This window comes from Protopterus annectens, chromosome 1.part0 (assembly GCF_019279795.1).
Source record: "Protopterus annectens isolate FY-2018-M chromosome 1.part0, PAN1.0, whole genome shotgun sequence".
NCBI lineage: Eukaryota > Metazoa > Chordata > Ceratodontiformes > Protopteridae > Protopterus > Protopterus annectens.
This window is the reverse complement of record NC_056725.1, coordinates 798,625,904-798,635,191: the sequence shown is the minus strand read 5'-3', so window position 1 is coordinate 798,635,191 and position 9,288 is coordinate 798,625,904. Positions and strand designations below refer to the sequence as shown.

The 9,288-nt window shown below is 37.9% G+C and overlaps 1 protein-coding gene across 2 annotated transcripts; it reads right to left on the bottom strand.

Moving 5' to 3' along the window:
* Positions 1-2,835: 2,835 nt before the first annotated feature.
* On the bottom strand, positions 2,836-8,072 carry LOC122794583 (mRNA decay activator protein ZFP36-like). Of its 2 annotated transcripts, none has more exons than XM_044063105.1 (2): positions 7,916-8,072; positions 2,836-6,157 (listed from the first exon to the last, which is right to left on the bottom strand). In XM_044063105.1, exons 1-2 carry the CDS (start codon positions 7,940-7,942, stop codon positions 5,138-5,140), a joined length of 1,047 nt encoding a protein of 348 aa, XP_043919040.1. In that variant the 5' UTR covers positions 7,943-8,072; the 3' UTR covers positions 2,836-5,137. The 2 variants fall into 2 exon arrangements, with proteins under 2 accessions (XP_043919040.1, XP_043919050.1); XM_044063115.1 differs by having other exon boundaries at positions 2,836-6,154; positions 7,916-8,062.
* Positions 8,073-9,288: the final 1,216 nt, after the last annotated feature.

The following is a 9,288-nucleotide window of genomic DNA, read 5'->3' as shown; positions in this document are numbered from 1 at the left end:
TACAGATAATGGTACAGTTTCACCCCAAAGAGCAGGAACAATTAATTTTTAGATGATTTTTTTAACTTGCTGAGAAATGTTTTTGAATTAGTGTCATTTATACAATCAAAATGGAATGGAGTTCGTATACACAGACACGAGTGAACCACTATAATTGTGATTTTATTTGGATACTTGTATGAAGTTACAAGTTTGTAAATATAAATTTCTAGTTATAAATTTAACTAGAGTAGATAAGGATAGGCATTTGTTGGGCCTGTCAAGAGCTACAGTAAATGATGCCGCTCCAATCAATTTAAATTTTTGTAACATAACATATTAGTTTAGGGACATTTGAAGTCTATCTAGCAACCTTGCTGTAGACATGCCCGTTTATATAAGTTAAGAGTATTAGAATGGAAGATGAGCATGGTAATGTTGGGAGAAGTAATCGCTGACCTGTGTTTAGCTGAGCTGCTGTAGTTAGGAAGAGACCATATTTGTACAGCACATTTATTTTTATTTGTTCTAGAGGGGTCAGTCCATGTGCTTGTCAAATGATAGTTTACATTCTATAAATACTTCCGAGAAATTTGATGTTAACTTCAATTACAGTTAGATTTTGAGGTAATTAAGATTTCCTATGAACCAGATAGTTTTACTGACATTTAGTATAAGCTACGTGCCTTTGAACATGTGTCTTCAATTAAGGGACATATTTTAGACAAATCATCCGATAAAAAAAAAAATCACTTCTAGTGTATCAATATGAACAAAAAGCCACCAGCCAGATGAATAAATCCAATTTAATAACGAACCGAAACTTATACAAACTATAAAAACACCGCCAAAAACAAATATATGTAAGCGCTTTCGTTTAAAAGTTTTAAACTTCTTCAGACAATAGACTCTATTACATTACTTCCTTTTATAAACTTCAGATAATTCAAAAAAGTGTGCCAACATGTAATTCAATTTGGAGCATGCTCAGTTGCAGAAAAATGGGAAATATGATAAAATTTTTTTTCTTTAAATATATTACTATATTATAAACTATATTATTAATAATCTATGGCTTCCTCCATAATAATTCAACATTCTTAAAATACTTTAAATTTAATATTATACTAACCTCTAATTTTATTATGAGTTAATACCTTTAGTTTTAAGATTGGTCCGATGGAACTTTTCATTTAAACCTGACACAAAATCAGCTTGTAATTTTATTTGCCAGATAAGTTCTCTTTCCTCCAAGATTAAGTTCCAAGGGGTCTTTTCTTCTATTTCTACTTGATCGCTATGTAATAAAATTTATGGTTATTACATTCATTAATTGTTTTGCTAGCGCATTATTCAATTTCTTATTTTTTATAGCATATTCATGCTCATAAATTCTCTGTGTGAACATTCTTTCAGTCTTACCTATCTATGTAAAAGGCATTACAGGAATTACTACCTATAAAAGTAATGTATTTAGCTATAGGTATATCCATTATGTTTTGAGTATTCTACGAGTTTGGCATTTAGAAATTCTATTTCCCATTTTTCTCCATCTGAGCATGCTCCAAATTGAATTAGATTTTGGGGCACTTCTTTAAATTATCTGAAGTTTATAAAAGGAAGTGATGTAATAGAGTCTTTTGTCTGAAAAAGTTTAAAACTTTAACGAAAGTGCTTACATATATTTGTTTTTGGCGGTGTTTTTAATAGTTCGTTATTTGGCTGTATAAGTTTCGGTTCATTATTAAACTGGATTTATTCATCTGGCTGGTGGCTTTTTGTTCATATTTGTTCATCAGTTTGGTCGCTCTTCATCATGTCTACTTCTAGTGTATCAGCCATATAGCTGAACTACAAAACACCATCCACAACTTCCTACTCCTTCCCCCATTAACAATGCTACATATAGCTAAAAGACAAGAGTTCTTCTTCTAGGAATTTTGTGGTACAACTTAAAAAGATAACTGCAATAGATTATGCCCAACGCATATCTCATGCAGTATCCCCACTGGTAAAAGCATTTAATCGGAGTGGGCTGCATTTAACATAACCCTTCCTCTCATACTAATTTCATTTCCTTTTGCTAGTTCTGCTCATGTGTTCGCCAACCTATTGTGCCCAGTTATCTAGTACTTCACTAAGGTTTAAGACAGCGAGGCCCATTGTCGGACAGACCTTCTAAATTATGCACTCCAGCAATTCAGACTGGTATAGCATGACATTCCTCCTGCAAATCCATACTGCTTTGGGTTATGTCCTCCCAGACTCTTCCTTTAGCACGGACTCCATAACTTTCTCTACAACAGGGGCCTAAGTAACAAGCCAATTACTTACCTTTTCAATAGAGAGCTGTGGTCCTAGCAACTTATCAACTCCAGATCCGTACACACAAAGGAAACAAGAACATTTGGTCATCATAATAGTGGGTTTCAGCTCAGTTTGGGTGAACGTTACATCTTTCCCAAAACTTCAACTCTAAACTTGATTGCAAGTTCCACCTAAATGACTTTGAAAGCTGCAAAGCATGCTAGTACAGTATGCTAGCATGTAACAGTTTTGAGATATTTTAATATTAATGACATGGAGCTTAAAACAGGAGTAAAACAAATTATGAAAATGTAATGGGACTTGGGCACTCCTTTTATTAAAGATGACAAAGGGGAAGCTAGACTAACTTCACCCAGAGAAAATGACAGCTCAGTGATGTCATCCTCAACAAAAATGCTGCATACCCACACTTCTTGTTTACTAACTTTCTTCAAAGAATACAGCACTGAGCAAGTTGATCAAGGTTTCTGGGTCAGGCATTTCTTTCTTTCGAGCTTTTCTTGCAAGAATAAAACAAAAGCAAATAAATGAAAAACCAAACTGAGACATTTTATTATATCATTTTCACTGTATTATATCCAAAAGTTTTCATTTTAACATTTACATTAAAAATGCATTGCAAATTGTCAGACAGATAAAATATATTACTTAGGATAAATATATAAAATTGTTTTCTGAATAAATAGGTTACATAAATAGTAATTTTAAAGTAAACTTTTTTCAATATCCTACACATGTGGCATTAACATAGAGATCAAAAGTAGTATTTGAACAGTAAATAAAAAAAAACCCTGATAATTTGTGATTCAAATATTTCACAAACACCTCTAACATTCTACTGCAGAAAAACATGTTAGGCTAAGGAACTGGCGATATACACCAGTAATGTCTTCTGCAACACAACACTGACATCTTAAATCTAATACAAAGCAAACACAATAATTAACTTTCATTTACATACTCTGCAATGCTACATACAAAGAAAGGAAGACTTTTCTCCCAGGGACAACCTGGGCTCTAAAGCTTAACTGACAGGCACGTTTGCATATGGTCTCCATTAATCACATTAAACATGAGGAAAAGATATGAAAATACTGATAAAAGGTAAGGCCTCTGTTCTGAAGTAGTGCTGGAATACCTAGTGCTAGAAAAAAATACAGCTTTCTACAACAGTCTAAGCAGAACCATACCCACGCCATATCATACAGCCTCCTAACCTAGCTGTAACCAAGTAGCTAACTACACTGAAGCGCCAGTGTGAATAATGACTGGTATGGCAATAAAGATATCTAGCAATGACACTCCCACCCCAGAATGGCATCAATACTGTAGCTGCAAGCAGTTTGCAAAAGCCCCCCACATCCTAACTACCAACCCAGTGCACATTAGAAGCCACTTTCCCTACCAATGTGTGCACAATACATTCTTGCTAACTTACCACCCTAGACCACTCTTTTCTAACCCTCGTGTTTTATACCATTAAAAGTATGAACAAACCTGCACCCTCTTTGTCTCCTTTCTGTTGACAACTTTAAAGGGCATAAGAAGAGTACAGCAAAGGGAGGTAAATACTTATATGGGACTGCCGGGTTGCCAGACAGCCACAGTAATGACAGCAACAATTTTAAGGCAAAAGCAACCCAACAACAGTCTGTTGTAATTACACAAACATTATGAACATAGTAGGTAGGTTACAAGTCTTAAAAGAGTAGAACCCCAAGAAAAGGACTCACTGCGTGCACAAAGCTTTTCAAGAGCATTGTTTTAGCAGTGCAATAAAGGCACCATTATATACCCGCCAAAAAGTGCTAATATGTGAAGACACCCGTTTTGTTCAAGTCTGGCACTTCTGAGATAGTTATTGCCTGGAATAATTCAATTCCCTTACCTTATTGTCTAATGCCCCCTCTACCTAGCTTCACTTTAGTTTACTAAAAAACATTCAAGCCCCATCATCCTAGGAGAGATGTATGAACCTGTAGGTCATACAGGGGTGGCTGTTTTCAGTTCTCCCATATGTTATTAGAACCATGACTGACACAATCATGGCACTGGTAGGATAGCTGATCAAGCATGGCTTACACTGTGACCTAAGAGAATGTGAGGTTCTCATGCTGGTGAGGTACTGGTAAATGTGCATGCATATGTATGTGACTGCACATCTTTTCACTGTATATATGTACATGTACAGGTGTATACATATACACACGCTTACCATATGTTCTCTTTAAAAACATATTTTCTATTTTCAAGTAAAACTAGGATACCTAACATTTCACATAGCCCAACATTTCTTTTCTAACTGACATTTACATATAAATGGGTATACAACGGGCAGTAACATTACTAAAAAATGTGTTTGCCCAATCTATTCAGGGTTTACATTTTTGTGCCCTTCCCCTCCAGCTCAAATATGATAGTGGTGCAGCTCCCTGGAAAACACTGATTAAACAATCACATCCAAATCAGGGTGAACAGCACATAATCAGCATACAAAAGAACTGGTGAGAGAAATACAAGTAACATACTACTTTTCAAGCTTCCTTACACAGTCTGTAAACTGTTGTCCAAATAACAATGCACTCAGTTCAAGGCCATCTGTGGAATGCATCCTCCCTGATGTGGTTTGCTTAAAGGGAGGTTAGTTGCACAATATAGTAACGGAGCTGGGTCATACAAAAATAATTTTACAAAAATAGAAAACTGATTCGTGAGCTGTGCAAAAAATTGTGTTTTACAGATAAATAGTCTTTTCCCCAAAAGTCCACTATGTGCAATGTCCAACATCTAGAAGCCCCCTGCTACAATATAGGGTGGGATCACTAAGAGTTTATTTCTGTCCAAAGTTATGCTCCCAGAACACAAAGTCCTCATTCAGGCTACCAGAGCTACTGTACACATCAAGGTCAGGCAAAGAGCCAGAAGAACTGGAAGGAGACCCCCCAGAAACAAAAGGACGAGGTGGTCGTTGCATGTGGTCACTATTTCCAGGAATGCCAGTCTTTAAACAACGACAAGAGCAGCAGCATTCCTCACTGTTTAGCCGCGGCTGAGGCTCTGAGCCAAGTCTACCGCGAAATTCACTTGACAGACGTTGAAAAGATCGGTCGCTACAGAAAAGGTCTTCAGGTACAACTGAGCGGACTGGTGGTGGAGAAACAGAATGTGCACGAGTGAAGATGCCGGTAGTGGTCTCGGGCACATCTGGCAGCGGGGGAGAACTGCGGAAACGGTTGGACATGCCTGCATAACTGACACTGTGGCGCAGAGAGCGGGGCTTGGTCCAAAACTCCGCTTCAGTTGGATGGATAAAATTACAGCGGGATCCATAAGGACACTCACCCTGAAGATAGAATTTCTTGCAAATTTCAGTCTTGTACTTTGGATGTCGCTGAGGAGTGCGAAGTTCATGTATCCCATGCGCAAACTGACACTTCGCTCCATATTTGCAACAAGAAAACTCTTTAAAAGTGCGACACAGCTCTGTTTTGTACCTGCTCGGATGCTGCTGCTGCTGTTGGACGCTGTTGGTCAGTTGCTGCTTCTTGAGTGGTCCAAATCCGGGTGGTGGCGGTACCAGAGTTACTTCTCTTGATGTCAGGAGTGCCTCAGAAACGCTTTTGGAGCGATCACTAAGCTGCAGTATGTTCTTCTGCACAGGGTCGGTCACGGAGTCGTCATTTGAGCTCCAGACATTTGCCAGATTATTAAAGAAAGAGGAATATTCTTTGTTGCTGCTGCCACCAACACTGATACGTGATGTCTCAAATATGTCACTGTCCTTGGAGGGCTTCCAAGATGAGTTGACCGGTGGCCATGTTTTTTCCTGTACATCCATACTGCAAAACTGCTGCAAAGTAAGCAAAAACAGAAAAAAAATGCAGATTGAGTAATGTCAGTAAACCTTTTAACGAGTTTGTCAATGTCTTAAGCATATCTTTCACTCTTCAGTAAGTTTCTCTCCCAGTTTGTCCCCCACCCCCAAAACAACTACTTCCCTTAACAGGGATACAACCCACCATTAGAAACCTTCTGTAAAATTATAAACAGTCTAAGTAGGACCAAAATGTATCCCTACATGACAAAAATACCGACAACAACAAACACGTTGCTGGATATTTGGGTCAAGTTTCTTCACAGAGTTAGGCTTAGCTTATATTTCCCCAAAACAGTAGCCAGACAGCATAACTGTCAGCTTAGGTCTACGGCCTTCCAGTCAAAACTCTTGAAGTAAAATGTCACCTACGCATGCGTATATCGTTACATAATCAGATGAAAACTACAATGAATCTAACACAGCACACACACTCACCCGTGTCCTTTTTGTTTATCATAGCAAAAAAGTAACTGCATTAGGATGTAGAGTACTGGATTTTTATACTACAATTCCAGTAACTGCATTAGGATGTAGAGTACTAGATTTTTATAATACAATTCCGTTACCAACGTAATGTAGCCCAGAACTTTTAGCCGTTAACCGTAGAATGGTCTTACTGCAGGAAGTTTATTTATAGGACTCACAATCCTTGTCAATATTATAGATGTCGCTAAAAATATCTCACATAACTGAACTGCCTCTAAATCTGGGGGTGGGGGGCAGAGGACACAGTCAAGCGTAACTTCACAGTTCCTAGGAGGGGGACCTCAGACAGTTCTATTTTCTAACAGCGAATAAACAACCCATGATAAGGGAGGGTGTGTGTGTGCATAACCAACTAAACCATAGACTGCTGTTCGAAATCGTTTCTAGAAATAAGATACGACAGACAAGTGTCGCTAAAAGTTAACCAGAGGCAGACACCCTTCCCAAATTTCAAGTCAAAAGCGTTCTGAACCACATTCCCACAGTGTTTGACATATAACGAAATGCTAATGATCTGTTCGGTAAAACGGAGACGTTAAGTTAGTGTGAGGGCTGTAAAGTCATCCACAGTAAGTTTAAGTCATAAAACGCTGGCGATTGCCAATTCATAGTCAAGCAATCTCAAAACATTTGTTACAGCTCAGTACAAAGAAATAAAAAGGTCCAGCTGCCAAACCATTCGTATCCAAAAATAAGACTACCAGATGCCAACCGAGACAAGTCTCAAACACCTCAGTCAATAGAAACACAACTCGTTCTGTTTAAAAGATACCGCTTTAGAATTTGAATAGTCTATATTGTTTAAAATGTTGCTTGCATTAATAAATCCGAGTTCTTTCTATGTAAAGACATGGGACATGCACATTCTTTCCCTCACTCTTCTACACGACCACTGCTTAAATAATGGCAGCAAATGTGCCTAAAAGGAAGTCCAAATATATATCATCAGCTGTAACAGAAAATGAGGGGGCACATCCCAGTCAACGTGAGGCACCAGGAAAAGTGAACCTCTAGAATAGAAGTGCACTGTGTGAGTGACAAAACCCGATTAAATCACAAATGGACAAATTCCCCTCGAAAGCATCAAAAAAGATAGAATGCCAATTCTCCTCTCCCCAAACTTAAAGGTCGTTACTCAATTTAAAAATCTACTTCAAATATATCTTATCCAGTTGGTGTGTCTTGTTACTAGACTTACAGTAAAACTCTTTAATTACATCTAGTTAAATTCAAAGTTTCACTTACCCTCACAAGTTCCTCCATCCCAAGCATTCTGGCTCGTATGATCGTTAATTGGAGAAAGATAAAAAAAATACCGAGAAAAAAAGTAAAAATAATAAATAACTGCAGCTTTAATAAATAATATTCGTCAAAAAGGTTGTCTGAGCAATTACTAGCTGCATGCCACACTCGTATTTATGGAAGCCAATATAAAACCCGCCTACTCTAGGGCGGGGGTGAAGCTAAGTGACGCAAACTGCACAAGCTCGGCTGAAAACGAGCCCAAAGCCCCACCCCTCTGAATTCAGTGACCTCACGTGATTACAAAGTTTCAGTCTGTAATCCTGGGCGCTTCACATTTCTATAATAAAGGACATTGCAGGGCTTGTCTGTGTTTCATTTGCAGTTCTTACGGAGAATGACTACTATAGTGCTGTCATCTGAAAAACAGTCACGTTTGACACCCCTTTGTTTGACACCCCTTTGTGTGTCCATGAAGGCATCTACCCATCACTGGAATTTCTCTTTTATTGTTGAAAAGTTGACAAACCAAGGATGCTGCAAGTACGTCTAAATGAGCACCTTTTTAGTGCAAAGCAGAGGACTTTTACTAAACCTCCCAACATCATTTTACTTGTATTTGCGTCTTTAGAAGAAATGTTCACAAACGTATTTCCAACAAACTTTATAGTTCAAAATGTGCATATCTTACAGAAAAAAGTCTCAGTTTATACGGAAATCAAACAAGATGTAATTTTTACTTGTAAAAGTAAGATGCACTATTATAGAAGACCCTTGTTGCCGTCGCTTTATACATGTTCGTACTGCTGCAGTTAACAGTTTTTTAGGGGGGGGTCTCAAAATAGTCCTTCCCCATAGCTCTCCACTGACCCTGACTTTTGTTTCGTCGGGGGGAGGGGGGGGGGGGGCTGCACTCAGTCAACAAAGAAAGATTCACGGTTCTTACTTTTCAGAAAGTGTGTACTGATTCAAAACAGGTTTCCTATTAATTTTCTAATGGGATTACAGCAATACTTAGATTTGATTTTGGATCTTTTCCACTCATTATTTTTGGCTAACAGTTCTTGAGCAAAGAATTTGAGAGCTTTTTCTCTACTTTCCCACTCAATGCATAGCATGCATGTTGCAGTGGATCAAATGAAGTTTTTTTTTTCTTTGAGAGAACAGAAAACAGTGTCACTCTTCAGACTATTACATTCACCTAAAAGGTAACGCATGAAAAATGAATACTGTATATGTGTAATAATTAAAGTGAAATCGTTTTAAAGACATTGTTATACCAAGGAACATTGCTCCGTCACACATTGAGCGTTCGTTTTCAACATACTTAAAATTATTTCCAGCTATCGTCTAGGTAGAAAGAGGCGCAGTCAAAT

Excerpts from the sequence above, each read along its gene's own strand:
- LOC122794583 (XM_044063105.1), bottom strand. The coding sequence starts at position 7,942 with ATGCTTGGGATGGAGGAACTTGTGAGG. Across the intron at positions 6,158-7,915 it reads GGATGGAGGAACTTGTGAGG|CAGTTTTGCAGTATGGATGT; the intron begins GTAAGTGAAACT and ends CTTACTTTGCAG.